Source organism: Pinus tabuliformis, chromosome 5_2 (assembly GCF_031772625.1).
Source record: "Pinus tabuliformis cultivar Carrire ecotype Pingquan chromosome 5_2, CPIR1, whole genome shotgun sequence".
Taxonomy (NCBI): Eukaryota; Viridiplantae; Streptophyta; class Pinopsida; order Pinales; family Pinaceae; genus Pinus; species Pinus tabuliformis.
This window is the reverse complement of record NC_142306.1, coordinates 450,375,431-450,391,495: the sequence shown is the minus strand read 5'-3', so window position 1 is coordinate 450,391,495 and position 16,065 is coordinate 450,375,431. Positions and strand designations below refer to the sequence as shown.

The following is a 16,065-nucleotide window of genomic DNA, read 5'->3' as shown; positions in this document are numbered from 1 at the left end:
GAACATAGAGGAAGCATACCAGAGTGCCTTAAAGGCAAAAGAGAAGATCACAAGAAAGCATAATCCCAGGAGAGGACAAGGAACTGGCAGAGGGAAAGGACAATCCTTTGGCAGAGGAAGAGCTGCCAACAATAGTGAAGAGGATAACAATTCAAAGACCTCGGGGACAACAGAAAAATAAGGTAGCACTAGAGGAGGAAGACCATATCAGAGAGGAAGGGGAAATGGCAGAGGCAAAGGAGCTACCTACCAGTGCTACAAGTGCTACAAGTGCCACAAGTGGGGGCACAGATCCTTTGAATGTCCTAAAGGAGAACAGGCTAGCCAAAGAGGAGCATATGTTGCATAGCTAGAGGAAGCAGAGGCACCACCCCAAGAGGTAGAGAATGTGCTGGAGATAGGGGAGGTCTTAAATTTGAATAAGTTGTTGCTGAAACCAGCAAAGGAGACAGTTGAACAAACCCAAAGAAACGTATTATTTCGAACAGTCTGTAAGTCACACGGAAAATGTTGCAAGTTGATTATTGACAGTGGGAGCACGGATAATCTAGTTGCCACAAAGATGGTGGAGAAGTTGGGTTTGAAACGGTTGAAGCACCCCACTCCCTATAAGGTGTCGTGGTTGCAGAAAGGCCATCAACTGTTGGTTGATGAACAGTGTGAAGTTGAGTTCCATATTGGCAAATACAGGGACAAGGTTATTTGTGATATTATGCCTATGGACGTGTGTCACATACTGCTAGGAAGACCATGGCAGTATGACAGAAAGGTAGTTCATGATGGAAAGACAAACTGTTACAAGTTTGTCAAGGATGGGATTAAACACACGCTTGTACCCATCAAGGAGGAAGAAACAATAGAAACTAGTGGAGTCAAAGCATTGTTGGTGGGAGGAAAGGAATTTTTGAAACAGATCGAAGACAGCGAGATAAAATATGTTGTTGTAAGGAGGCCAAGAGCAATGTTGTTACACACTAAAATTGCAGATTTTCCTAAAGAAATTCAGGACATGTTGCAGGAGTTCAGCGACATTGTGGTGGATGATTTGCCGAATAAATTGCCTCCTAAGAGAAGTATCAGTCATCACATAGACTTTATACCTGGAGCTAGTTTACCAAACAAGGCAGTGTACTAAATGAGTCCTAAGGACAACGAGGAGATTAGGAAACAAGTACAAGAATTGTTGGATAAGGGATTGATAAGGGAGAGTTTAAGTCCCTGTGCAATTCCAATAGTTTTAGCTCCCAAGAAAGGAGGAGAGTGGCAGATGTGCACAGATTCGAGGGCCATCAATAAGATCACCATCAGGTATAGGTTTCCATTGCCACGGATGGATGACATGATGGACTGTCTGAGCGAGGCAGCATATTTCTTGAAAATCGATCTAAAGAGTGGATACCACAAGATTAGAATCAGAGAAGGGGATGAATGGAAGACAGCTTTCAAAACCAATGAAGGTCTGTATGAGTGGCTGGTGATGCCATTCGGGTTAAGTAATGCCCCTAGTACCTTTATGTGCTTGATGAATGAGATGTTGAAAGAATTCATTGGAAAGTTTGTGATTGTATATCTTGATGATATACTGATTTTTAGTAAAACCAAAGAAGGACATTTTTGACATGTTCGAAGTGTGCTAGAGAAATTACAACAAAACAAGCTGCTAATAAATTTGAAAAAATGTTCTTTTCTTCGGAGGGAATTAGTTTATTTGGGTTTTGTGATTGTAGAAAATGAGCTGAAAATGGACCCAAAGAAAATTGCAACTATCATTAGCTGGCCATCCCCAAAGAGTTTGTTCGGAGTACGTAGCTTTCATGGGTTAGCAAGTTTTTATCATAAGTTTATAAGGAATTTTAGTGAGATCTACGCACCTATGTTGGACACTATTAAAAAGGCAAGTCAGCCTTTCCGTTGGACTGAAGTAGCAGAGAAAAGCTTCCAAATGTTGAAGAGGAAGATCACTGAAAGACCAATCCTGAGATTCCCTGATTTTAACAAGCTTTTCCAAGTCCGTTGTGATGCCAATGGTACAACCATTGGGGCCGTACTCAACCAGGAATACAAACCAGTTGCCTATTTCAGTGAAAAATTGAATGAAAGCAGGCAAAAGTACTTGTCTTATGACAAGGAGTTCTATGCTATTGTCCAAGCATTGAAGCATTGGAGACACTATTTGCTCGGTAATGAATTTTTTTGTTTTATGATAATTTTGTGTTGCAGTATGTTATGTAGCAGCATAAGCTGAACCACAAGCATTGAAAATGGTTTGAGTACTTGTAGAGTTTCATGTTTGTTTTGAAGCGTATCAATGGACAGGCCAACAAGGTAGCAGATGCGTTGAGCAAGATAGTTTTGCTCTTGCAGGAGAGCACAATACAAGTGCTGGGTTTTGAAAACTTGACAGACTTGTATCAGATAGATGCAGATTTCAAAGAGGCTTATGAAGTCTGCCAAAACCCTTTGTTGAGGAATAATAGTCCATGGTTGGACTATAACTTACAAGAGAAGCTGATGTTTGAAGGAGGACAGCTATGCATTCCCGACTGTTCAATGAGAGAGAACATCATCCGGGAGAAGCACAGTGGAGGTGTAGCTGGACATTTCCGCATTGATAAGACCTTAGATTAGCTAATTCACTTTTATTACTGGCCGAAGATGCGAAGGGATATGTAGCGATTTGTAAATAGGTGTAAAGTGTGTCAGTTGGTGAAAGGACACAATCAAAACACAGGACTCTACACACCACTGCCTATTCCGAGTAGACCGTGGGACTCAGTCAGCTTGGACTTTGTCTTAGGTCTGCCTAGAACACAGCGAGGTTATGACTCTATGATGGTGGTAGTAGACCGATTCTCAAAGATGGCACATTTCATCCCTTGTAAAAAAACCAATGATGCCACTCATGTAGAACACTTGTTTTTCATGGAGATAGTCAAGCTGCACGACCTGCCTAAGTCCATTGTTTTCGACAGGGATGTGAAATTTACAGGACATTCTGGTGCACCTTGTGGAAGAAGTTGGACACACAGTTGAGTTTCAGCTCCACTTATCACCCACAGACCAATGGGCAGACGAAGGTGGTGAATAGGAGCTTGGGAAACCTGCTACGAAGCTTGATCGGAGAAAATTCACGGATGTGGGATCGTGTACTTGCCCAGGTGGAGTTAGATCACAACGATTCACTGAATCGCAGCACGGGATACAGTGCTTTTCAGATCTTATATGGCATGCATCCTCACAGAGTGCATGAGTTACGGGATCTAGGACAACTGGAAAGACGGAGAGCTGACGAGGAAGATTTCACTAAAGCAATCAATGACCTACATGAGTAGGTAAATTCAAAATTGCGGGACTAGTCAAAAGTATAAGCAACGGGTAGATTTGTAATGGCGAGAGGCACAATTTAATGTGGGGGATGAAGTCCTTGCACATTTGCACAGAGAATGGTTCCCTAAGGGTGAATACAACAAACTGAAGTATAAGAAGATTGGCCCATGCAAAATTCTGCGTAAATTCTCTGCCAATGCTTATGAATTACAATTGCCTCTAGGGATAGGCATATCGCCCATTTTCAATGTGGTAGATTTGTTTCCATACACTACCAGTCCAGAAGACGACAGTTCGGCATGGCCAAAACGGGACACCCAGGAAGGAAGTAACTCATGGATGAGGAAAATGCCTTTAGCTCAGCCCTTTGAGATTGAGAGAATCCTCGATACTCAGGTGGCCAAGCAGACTCGAAGGAAGGAGTACCTACAGTACCTTGTCAAGTGGAAGAATTGTGCCATCGAGAACAGTTCCTGGCTTGACGCAGGACAAATATAGTGTGCAGGGTATTCAGTCGAGGAGCTCATGGACCGGAGCCATGAATTTTTATTACCCCGGGAGCCTGATGCAGGAGCATCTAGCTGAGGGTATCATGGCTGGGGTATTTGGTCTCAGCTAAGATAGACAGGTTCACAGTAACCTTTTAGTTTTCATTTCCATTTATTAGTTAAACAACATTTAGGGACTTTCGTTTTTATTTTATTAGTCAAATAGCATTTAGGAATATTATGATTAGTTGGAGGCTGTTCCAGCCAACTTGTTCTTTTATTTTATTTAATTAGTTGTCTTTCGTAAAATTACAACAGGATAAGAAAAAGAACAGTTATCATAACCATGCAACTATATATGTAACTGCCAACAGTTGTGAGAAACTATTTCAAAATAGCTTAAAAGAAAATACACCAAAATTGTAATGGGTTCGATTTCATGAGATATAGAATAGAAGACAAAAAGAAATTTTATGTTACAAACATCTGAATCCATTTGCAGCTAAATATTATCTCTTTCCATTAATTACTCTGCGTACTGACAAATCATAAGAGTGCATTTCCTGTTTTAGCATTTCTTTCCTAACAGTCATCCAGGCAAACAGTGTCTTGAGAACAGTTCAAGCAGTAGTCGAAGACATCATAATAACAGAGAGCCGAATTCACAGTTTCATCCAGCAACGAGTTTCAAACATACGAAGAGCAGACAATCAATATGGAGAAACCCTCAAAAGATTAACAATGTCAGCATTAAAATAATCGCATTACATACATAGGTAACCCATAAGCATATAAAGTTATTTTTTCCTTTTCCAAATAACAGTGTTTACATGAAAATAAGTTACAGAATATTAGACTAGCAATTGTTAAGACGGGACGAGCCCATACATAAGACAACCGACAGCAAACCCAGGCTTTGTAAACCCAAAATGACTCCATAACTATTGCAAACATAAATTATACAGAAGGGTTGAAGGCCGAAGGCACCCCAATAGCAAACAAGGAACAGAGGAGCCGAGGCTCTCAAAAACCTAACCAAACTACCAGACAACAAGAATGTTGGAGCCGTGAAACAAAAAATGATAACACGGGTCAATATCGAGGAGTGACCCTACCGGTTTCACCAGGCAGCAACAGGTGTGGAAACAAGCGTCCAGAGCCACAACCCACCTGCAGACAAAACCAACAAAGAGGCATTAGTGGTCTGACTATCCAACTGAACAGAAGAAGCATGAAGTAGAGAGGGTGAGGGTTTGAAGGCTTACCAGAGGAGTGGACAGTGTCGAAGAGAAGAACCCATAACCAGGTCGCAACCACAAGAGGGAGTCCCTGCTCACAAGGAAGAAAAATTGTGAGGAGGAGCTAAAGCATGGACAAGAGGGATTACCTTGCCCAGTGATGAGCAGAGCTGAGGACCCGATCCCTTGTGACTACAACCTATAAACCATAAAATATAACAACCAGTTAACCAGAGAAACGAACATGCGAGCAACCAAACATTCAAACTGCGAATGCACATAAAGAAAGCCGAGACAACAGTAACAGAAACAGCGCCCACGAGAAGGTAAGCTGCAACAACTAAAGAATGAAAGAAACTCTTCAAAGTAGTCGACGGAACAACCAGCACAACGCCCAGGTGAGGCCGAACAATGAGCAGACAAGGAATTGTTGACAGAGTTACCAAACCTTGGCAGAAGAGCCTGTGGCCAAGTGCAGATTGGGCACCATTGCCATAACCCTCACAAGCACGGAGTAATAGTCGACAAACCCTCACAGCAAATAGCAAAGAACCACATTGTCGAAATGCCCTAGTGAACGAAGGTTTGGGGTGTAAGCAAAGCGTGAGAAAGTGGAGTTTGAGGCAGGGACAAGTGTCATCTCACACCAACCACAGTACACACCTTTTAATTGCGCAATCAACCCATATGACTATTTACATTATTTCTTTTTATTAGTCATAAATTAATTATTGATTGACTTTATGGGTTGAGAGGGCTAGTCCCATCACCAATTCTCCATCATCCCAGATATGAGCTCCTAATCAATAACCCCAATAGCGCCCTTCACGGATTGCGGAGAAAGCTCAGGTATGACAGGTCATGAAATTTCAACATCCCACACCTTAAAAGAATGAAGGTGCATACAATTTAATCAAATGAACAAGAAGTTCGGCCTCTCTTAAGCCCCATGTAATACAAACCCCCAACTGGCCATCAATTTTCCTAAACGTGTCCCTGCCTCCCGAGAATCCTCCCATGACGTCACCCTCCACCTTTTCCCACGACGCCTGATGACCCTAAGGAGGGTTCTCTGCTCTCGCCCGCCCTTTTATATCCAGATCCTAAGTGAAGTTTTTATTCCACCTAGCTTGTCGAAGAAACGTTTTGGGGATGAGGCATTAGAAAGGTGGGAATCCTCGTTGTTGCAGAAGACATTTAATTCAATGATGGATGTTGTATGTTGCCCTTGCTATGAGTCAGTGTGTTTGCAGGATGAATATCATCATGCACAATGTGCCGAGTGCTTCTACAGTTTTTGTAGTCTCTACAGAGAGCAACGACATGTAGGGAAAACTTGTATGACTGCGGAGATGTGGCTTCGTATATTGCAGGAGCAAAGAAATTTAGTTTATAATCTAGATGGGCTCCAAGAAGAGAAAAAGGGAGCACGACTTAATCAATTAACTACTTAGTGTGAAGCAGATACTTTGCGACGCAAAACAATGTACATCGTGCAAGATGGCTATCTACAAAACCGAGGGCTGCAATAAGATGACTTGATATAATTGTGTTCAGTATTTTGGTTATAGGTGCAACAAAGCAGTGGATGAATATGACCACTTCAGCGGTGGAAATTGCATATTATTTGAGCAAAAAGATATTCATAAATGGGGGAGGGCTATGACTGATCGCCAACCTTAACAACTGGCTCGAGTGGATCTTTGCCCTCATCTTAGTCGGCCATGCCCAAACTGCAGTCAACTAAATCCAAAGCTAGGAAATAACAATACATATTTTGTTGGTCTGGCCAAAACCATTACCGAGCTTTGTGTCGTAAAGTTGTGCGATGCAGCTCTGAACCATATGGACCACGAGGGTGTAAACATCATATAACAGATTGAGAAATATAAAAATGGTCCTATGGGAAGATGTAGAGTTTTTCAGTTGTCAATTTTTGCCTATTCAAGTGCAAGAGCATCTAGATAATTGTCTTGTTAGGATATGGCATTGGTCTTCTTGGAATTCTCTAATTGCCCAAGAGCATCTAGATAATTGTCTTGTTAGGATATGGCATTGGTCTTCTTGGAATTCTCTAATTGCCCAAAGGAATGGTGGCATTTTTCAAGTGACTTGCAGAAATTAAAATGTTGGTCACAACTACTCTGCTCTATGGTGGAAAGCTCAATGTTTCAAGTGGCTTGCAGAAATTTAAATGTCGGTCACAATTGCTCTACTCTATGTTGGAAAGATCAATCTTTGTTTCAATAAAATGAATGGTAGGTCATAATTCAGGAGTTATTACCATCATGTTTGTTATTATTCCCATAATTGTGTCAGGAAAGCATATGTATTACCTTACATTGTTCTTCTTGGAATTCTCTAATTGCCCAATGGAATTGTGGCATTTTTCAAGTGGTTTGCGGAAATTTAAATGTTGGTTACAACTACTCTACTCTAGGCTAGAAAGCTCAATGTTTCAAGTGGCCTACAGAAATTTAAATGTTGGTCACAACTACTCTACTCTATGCTGGAAAGCTCAATGTTTCAATAAAATGAACGGTAGGTCAAAATTCAGAGTTACTACCATCTTGTTTGCTATTATTCCCATAATTGTGTTAGGAAAGCATATGTATTACCTTAATAAGGGCCTAATTTTAGCATTTTCAGTTGAAGATGGTAAACTACAGCTTGTTACTAAGAAGGAGATGAATGGTTATTTGTACAATCTGAATGCATTTAATGAAAGTTGCTTGATGGCATCAATCAAAAGTTTCAGTTATATAGGCAAGTACTTCGTGATGATGATCTACAAACAAAATATAAATCCTCAATCCTCAAACATAAGAGGTTTAACTTCTTGCTGGTTAAAAGGGAATCCAAATTACATGTTTGTCAAGATCCAAGATTTTGAGGTTCATGTTTATAAAAGCCATGATCCTCAAGCCACCATAGGACCAAAGGGACACTGGAGAAAAGGAAAATCAATATTGGCTATGATCTTTTTGAAGTCAGAGTGATGTTGCACATGCCATAATATGAACGGACTATAAAAAAGTTCCAATTAGTGTCTTTATTTCATTCAACTGGCTACACTTTTAATGTCATTCTTTGTTGGAGAGTATGTATGACTGATGTCATTTGTTTTTAGTTAGAATATTTGTATGGAGAATGTTAAGGTTTCTTACAAGCAACTGTGCAATTAGGGTTTTAACAAACATGAACACTGGCTCCACTTAACTGCCCGAGGCACTATGTCAACCTTGATGGTATGTGCATTAGCAGAAAAATGGACATTTAACACAACAAATGAACATTGCCACCCTATTCATCAATCTATATGAGTCATGATATCATTGCAACAACATTGAAAACAAGCATTAGGGTTTCCAACAACCTTCTTTATTTTCCTTAAAATTTATCTACTATTATAATTTATTTGCTTATCATCATAAAGCCAACAACTATATAGATATCACTTGAACATGTAATAGTCATTATACATGGGAGAGAAGTGAGGAGGTCCAAGAGTTGCGAGAGTAGGTCAAAGGTCACGATAAGTGAAAAATCACCTCAACTTTTATAAATGTAACCGTATGCCTCATATGAAAGGACATATTACTTGAGCTAGGACTAGCATTAGATAGTTGATTTCTACTTGAGAGCTAGAGGCACCCAGCTCTTGGTTGTTAGTAGGGTGAGATTTGGTGAGGCTAGGGCTTAGCATTAAATAATGGTGTGAGAAACCCATATTCCACTGTTGGGATTTGGTGAATTGCAGGCCATGTAGTTGTATTAGCAACGACATTAATAAAAATTTCTTCATTTATAGCATTGATTCATATGCCTACTCATAGTGGTTGTATTGGTTATCTAGTATTTTCACTGTATTTGTATGTGTGCTTTCATACAGGAAATATGTTATGGACTAGTTTGTAGTTGTTGCATGTGTGTTTTCTTTTGAATCTATGTTTAATTATTCCATGCCATGTTAGTGACCTATTGTGAACTAATTTGCAATTAACCTTTGATATGTTCTTGTTCATGTATGTTTGAGGCGGTTTTGGTTCACTAGTCCTTCTCATGGCATATTTCTTTTTATTATTGTTGTGACTTTCTTCTATCTCTTTCTGCAGTTTGTCACTCATAAATTGACTTTGTCTCATTGTATGGGGATTTCATTCTTGTCCTCGCTCTAATATCATCATATTTGACATCCAGGAACAAAACATTCATGGTGGCAGCTAAACCCACATACGAGATGAGGTTCCTAACCCAAATAATATGAGGCCTAATTGAAAATTAACATTAGGGAAACCCCTAATTGTTCACAGGACATCCAATACCTTCAACACATTATTTATAAAGTGAAAAATCAACCATAAATCAAATAAAATATCTTAAACTTAAAAAACCCAAATTAAAATCTAATCATAAAAAATAAATCAAAATTATATATAATAAATTATATACAATATATATTAAATTTATGTATTTTATATATGGGTGTTTTTCATATTACTGAAAATATCAACATTTTTTCTTTTCTATTAAAAAAAAAGAAAAACAAAAAAACCAATACAATAATAAATTATATTGATATCCAAAAAATTCCCAGATTAACATCTTAATAAATATGTCACAACTTAATGTGTGAAAGAATCAAAATTAATGAGATATGATAAAATAATAGGATAAATCCAAATGTCCGACTCCTGCAATTTCCATATTCAACTAACTTATGTTTTTCTATTTCACTTTGTTTATTTCCAATTTAATTAAAATTTCCCTTTGGTGAAATTATTTCAACCATTTTGACTAATCACTAAGATTACATATTTTTGCGAGGCTCGTGGAAGAATAAAATGAGATGAAAAGGATGTGAAATATTATGTGGATCTTAACACAAAAATTGGATAATTTCATTTTTTTAATAGTTAATTTTTTTTGGAAACTAATTGTTCCACGTAGAGAAATCAAACCAAGAAACATAAACAAAAAATAAAAACTAAACTATTTATAATATTTTAGAGAGTATATTATATTTTTTTCTATATATATAATATTGATCTTACTTGTCATGTTTTTATTACAATTCTTTCCAATATCATTAATGAGTTCTCCACAAAGATATTGTATAAAAAGAATAATAGAACTTCCAACCCTTGGTATGATCACAATTGTAAAACTGTCTAAAAAGCGATAAGAGATTCCCCTAACAAAATTTAAAAGCTTGATAAAATAAAAATAAAAAAGAAAAAGATCCTATATTAATAAAAGGAAAGAGCGTCTTCTCCGCCTTTCTAAAATTGAGCCTAGAAAATTTTGGAGGAATATACTTGTTCGTAAAATAAAAGATAATAATATGGTCTCCTTGAAGAATTGGGATAATTATCTTAAGAATCTCTATGACTCTCTGGAAACAATGAAAAGCTTCATAAATACTCCTATAGAGGAGGATATTTTTTTTGGAAGACGTGGAGTCCAGGATTAAGAAACTCACAAATCGGAAAGCTAGGGATATTGAGGGTTACCAAGCCAAAATTTTCAAAATGGGAAGGCCTATCCTCATTCCTCATATTCACAATCTTCTCAATCTGGCTATAAAGCATGGTTTCCTTAAGCCTTAGACATAAATCTCGATTGTGCCTATCTTTAAAAGTGGGATAAAAATATTCCCTCTAACTATAAAACCATTATGATTAGTCACATCTTAGCCAAACTTTATAGGCTCATTTTGGAAAAAAAATTAACATATGGCTTGAAAACTAGGGCTAAAGTGCTAAAGGGAAAGCTAGCTTTAGAAAACACCACTCAACTATTGACCATCTTGTCACTCTTAGGATCATTGTTAAGGAATGTCACAATAGTAAGTTCGATCTATTATGTTGTTTTGTTAACTTTAGGAAAGATTTTGACACGGTGCCTCGAGATAAGTTATGGCAAAGACTCGAAGAGACAATGGTCCCCCTTGAGTTGAGGCTGGTTGTGATTTGTCTTTATGAGAATGTTGTCACCAAGCTTAAGACCACTAAAGGATGGTCTAAAGAAATTAAATGCAATATCAACGTTAAGCAAGAGTGTCCCTTATCCCCTACACTTTTTGGCATTAATAAGCTTGAAGCTTGCCTCGAAGTTGTGGGATGTGTTGTTCGTTACTCTTCTTCTCTATGCTAACAACATTGTTCTTTTGGGCAAAAGTCATGATGATATTGAAAAACAACTTAATATCCCACATGATTACTACTTTAAGATGAGTATGAATTTCAATACCAACAAGACTAAAGTCATGATAATTAAGTCCGAAAAGATTAACCATGATAATTTCAGCTACGATAACAATTGCTTGGAGAAAGTTTCTTCATACAAATACTTAGGTATTGGCATTAATTAACAACTCAATTGGAATTATAGCATTTAGAAAAGAATCATTGGTGGCTGGAAAACTTATTATGAGCTTAAAGAACTATATGACGAATAATCTTTGGGTTTGGAGTAAAAGAAAGTTCCACTTTGAGACTCTTTTCACCCTCGTGATTTTATATGGATGTGAAGTTTGGGGTTATAGTATATCTAGAGAATCATGGAGGAAAATTGAGATGATCCAAAAGCAATTTATAACATACAACCTCAAAATTAAAGGTAATACTCCCTATCATATCCTCTTCATTGAAGCTAGTCTTTCCCCACTGAAAACATAGTTATGTTTCACTATCTGACGTATAAAAAGAAGCTCTACAACATGGAAACCAAGAGGTTCCCCAAAATTGCTTCTATCTCTAGCCAAAACCCCCACCTCTGGCTCAAGTGGGGTTGACACAAAGATGCCCAGGTATGGCTCAACTATTGGTGGGTAAAGGAGGAGATCATTTTGGAGAATAAAGATAATAATAAAAATACTATCACTTTCAAATTTAAGGACAAATTGTGGGATGCTATAGAGCTTGAGGGGAAAAGGAAGCTAAGGTATTATAAAGAAGTGATCAACACCACTCTTACTAAGCATAATTACATCATTGTCTTGACTAGTGTTAAGAAGAAAATGAACATTGTGAAGATACGAACTAACTCCCACGGGCTTCGAAGTGAAACTTGTCGTTGGTCTATCCCCAAAACACCTTGGGAAAAAAGAATCTGTCAGTTGTATGACACTAAGAGAATTGAAGATGAAAATCACTTTCTCTTGGACTGTCCGGCCCTCACTCACATCCATTCTCATTTCCAAAACATGTGTCAAACTTCCAACCTTCTTGATGTATTAAGTGAGGATAACTATAACTATAGTGATCGTGGAATAGTCCTCCCTTCTATTTGATTATAGAAATAATATTTTAAAAAATCTCAACTAATTTCTTTTCTTAAAGTTCCATAAACCTCTCAATCTCAATAGACATTAATCATCACATATATAAAAATATTATTAAAAATATTTTACATAAAAAAACATATTTAATCTAAACCTTATTCCAATTCAAATTAAATAAAATAAGAAAACGTGTAAAAAGAGTATAATGTGTATCCAATGAATATATATATGATTAAGCATTTATAATGTGCTTTAGGCCATTGAGCTTTGTATAAATAATAGATTTAAATATATTTATGATATTTATTTATAATATGAAATTATTATTAAAAGTACTTTTTATTTAAGTCAATATTTTTTTTGAAAACGAATAAAAAATTTGATTTAAAATCTATTAAAACTAAAAATTAAGGGAAAGAGGTACATCCATGGTGTAAGTGGAATTACAAATATAATAATAAGTACACTAACGACTCAAACAATTAATCATTATGTTATTATGAAATATCACTCTCTTATAATTATTTAAGAATTAATAATTCAATCAGTATCATTCTTGTATGATAAGGAGTTGACTTAATCTTTTACTTTTATATTTAGGGGCTTTTTCTTTATAGACTAAATTACAACACGAAATTTTGAATTTTTGAATTTAAATGATTTCATATCATTTTGATCACCAATTAAACTATTTCAAGACTACATCCCTCAATTAATATTATTAATATTATTTTTGTTTTTATAAAAAGAAATATTTATACCATTTAAAAAAAATTAAATAACTTTCATAATTTTAGTTATTTATTAAATAACTTTCATTTCAAAATTTTAGTTAATAAATTTTGTATCTTTAGTTATTTATTAAATAGCTTAGATTTTTAATTATTTATTAAATAACTTTCATAACTTTGATTATTTATTTGGGAATATCATTTATGAACAAAAATTTCAATATTTCAAATAAATTTTTTACCAATCATCAAAACAAAAAACATTAAACAACCATTCCATATCAACCAACCCAACTGTATAAATGAAAATGTCAACATTTCGAGTGAAAACTCTACCCATCCTCAAAACTTTTTCCAATTACTTAACCTCCATCCATAACTGAAATGAATAATTACTTAACCTCCATCCATAACTGAAATGAATACTTGGGTGAGAATGCATTTATATTCCACTCTACCCATCCTCAAAACTCTTTACCAAATTACACATCCGTCTATAACTGAAATGAATACTATGGTGAGAATGCATTTATTACCATCAACTGACATTGTCCGTATGAACACGCACTAGAGTAATCTAGTGTCACGTAGTTTCACACTACCACCCTTGAATATCATCACTTAACCTAAGTCATTTGTGAAGATGGAAGGCAGGGCCCGGATAACCATGAACCCCAGACGTGCTCACCAATTCTCCACGATCCAGACATGAGTTCTTAATGCTGTAGTCTTTAACGCGACTTTTTGAAAGTCTTTTCGGCGATTTTTTCCGGTGAAAATCCGGCAGTAATTTATTGGAATCCAAGTTTGATAACTAGTTTCTGCACAATGAAAGCGTCCAGGGGTTTTTCAAGGTGCTGAATCCGAATATGCAGTTAAAAAACCATTTTAACTGCAACAAATCATGATTTCATCTCAATTTCTTTCGCCGGATTCCGTCACCGGAATTTCAAAAAATCTCATTATAAACAACTCCGTTCTTAATCAATAACCCCAATAGCGCCTTTCACGGATTGCGGAGAAAGCTCAGGTATGACAGGTCACAAAATTTCAACATCCCACACCTTAAAAGAATCAGGGTGGCGTAAAATTTAATCAAATGAACAAAAGCTCGGCATCTCTTAAGCCCCATGTCGTACTGCAAACCCCCAACTGGCCATAAATTTTCCGAAACGTGTCCCCGCCTCCCGAGATTCCTCCGATAACGTCCCCCTCCACCTTTTCCCACGACGCCTCGTGACCATCCCGAGGGTTCTCTGCTCCGGCCCGCCCTTTTATATAAATTCTGTGCACTAATTCCATTTATCTTCATTCCCTGATCATGCAGAACTGGCCCAATGGAAAAAATGAAGCACATGAATTTTTTATTGCTGTTATTAACGCTACTATGGCAATGGATCCCCCTCCACGCTTCTGAGTTATCGATGCAGTCTGTGGATTATAGTTGCAGGGGTCGAAGGATTTTCATGTATGAGCTTCCCGCGGAATTCAATGCAGAGATCTTGAAACAGTGCGAGTATGGGCTTGCGCGATGGCTGAACATATGCCCGCTAGTGGCGAATGGCGGCTTCGGGCAGCCCTATAACAGCTCCCTCGGCGACGGTTGGTTCCACACGGATTCTTACATGCTGGAGATCATATTTCACCAGAGGATGAAGCAATACCGCTGTCTGACGCTCGATCCGGTGCTTGCCGACGCCGTATTTGTGCCCTATTACTCCGGACTCGACGCGCTCAGATACCTCTATTTCGCTGGCCCCGACAGAGCACGCGAGCCTTCGCACGGAGCAGATCTCATGTCGTGGCTGAGAGAGAGGGACGAGTGGAAGCGGCGCGGAGGGAGAGATCATTTGATGGTAATGGGTCGCACGGCCTGGGACTTCGTTGTCAGGCGCGGGTGGGGAACCGGCATGCTGGAGCTTCCGGGGGTTCGCAACATGACTCTGCTCATGATCGAACGGCGCTCGTGGCAGCCCAATGAGATGGCCATTCCGTACCCGACTTCGTTTCACCCCTCGTCAAGCCAAAAGCTTCAGGAATGGATGACCCGTGTTCGTGAATCTACACGGAGTCGGCTTTTCGCTTTCGCCGGATCGATCCGGCCCTATGCCGACGATGGCGGCTTCCGTGGCCTGCTCATGCGTCTCTGCGCGCGGTCCCCGGGCAGCTGCCGGCTCCTGGACTGCAAGGCTGCGCGGTGCAGCCAGGAAGCGGAGCCGGTGATGCGGGCGTTCATGGAGTCGGTCTTCTGCCTGCAGCCTCCCGGTGACACCCCCACGCGCCGGTCGACTTTCGATGCAATCATAGCCGGATGCATTCCGGTATTCTTCAACCGGGACTCCGCTTATACGCAGTACACGTGGCACCTTCCGACAGGCGGCTACGAAAGCGACTTCGGGTATTCAGTGTATATTCCGCAGGACGACGTGGTCTACGACGAGTCTGTCGTGGAGCGAGTGCTGAGGGGTTTCAGCTCAGAGCGGGTAAAGGAGATGCAAGACAAGGTGGCGAGCTTGATTCCCCGTGTGATTTATATGGCGAGGTCAACTTCCGGCGATTCAGAGGCGGCGGAGTCGGTTGAAGATGCATTCGACGTCAGCGTGGAGCGGGTGTTGCATAAGGTTTCTGAACAGAAGCAGGCGGCCAAATATGAGGCAGAGAAGAAGGCTGCCTTACTTTTTAATGATATTGATATTGATATTGATTATGGTTCAATTCAGCCTGAAACATAATTACCAACATTATATATTTGCAACCTGCATTGCAGGAAGTTTGCTGCTAATAATTTTGCAATTTCAGAGTTATTTTAAATATTCAGAGATTAGGTAAACATGCAAATTTTTATCAATATTTTGTATTTTCATTAAAATGTATTGAAATGGCGTAATAATTGATTTTCCTATTTTATATGATGATGTTAAAAAATGATATATTAGGTTATGTTTTTTTATAATAATAATATAATTTTAAAGATATTAAATCAATGTATTAGGATT

At 38.3% G+C, this 16,065-nt stretch overlaps 1 protein-coding gene across 1 annotated transcript; it reads left to right on the top strand.

Moving 5' to 3' along the window:
* Positions 1-14,397: 14,397 nt before the first annotated feature.
* Positions 14,398-15,801, top strand: LOC149159615 (putative xyloglucan galactosyltransferase GT11). Its single transcript, XM_089434359.1, has one exon. It carries the CDS (start codon positions 14,407-14,409, stop codon positions 15,799-15,801), a length of 1,395 nt encoding a protein of 464 aa, XP_089290485.1. The 5' UTR covers positions 14,398-14,406.
* The last annotated feature ends 264 nt before the right edge of the window (positions 15,802-16,065 follow it).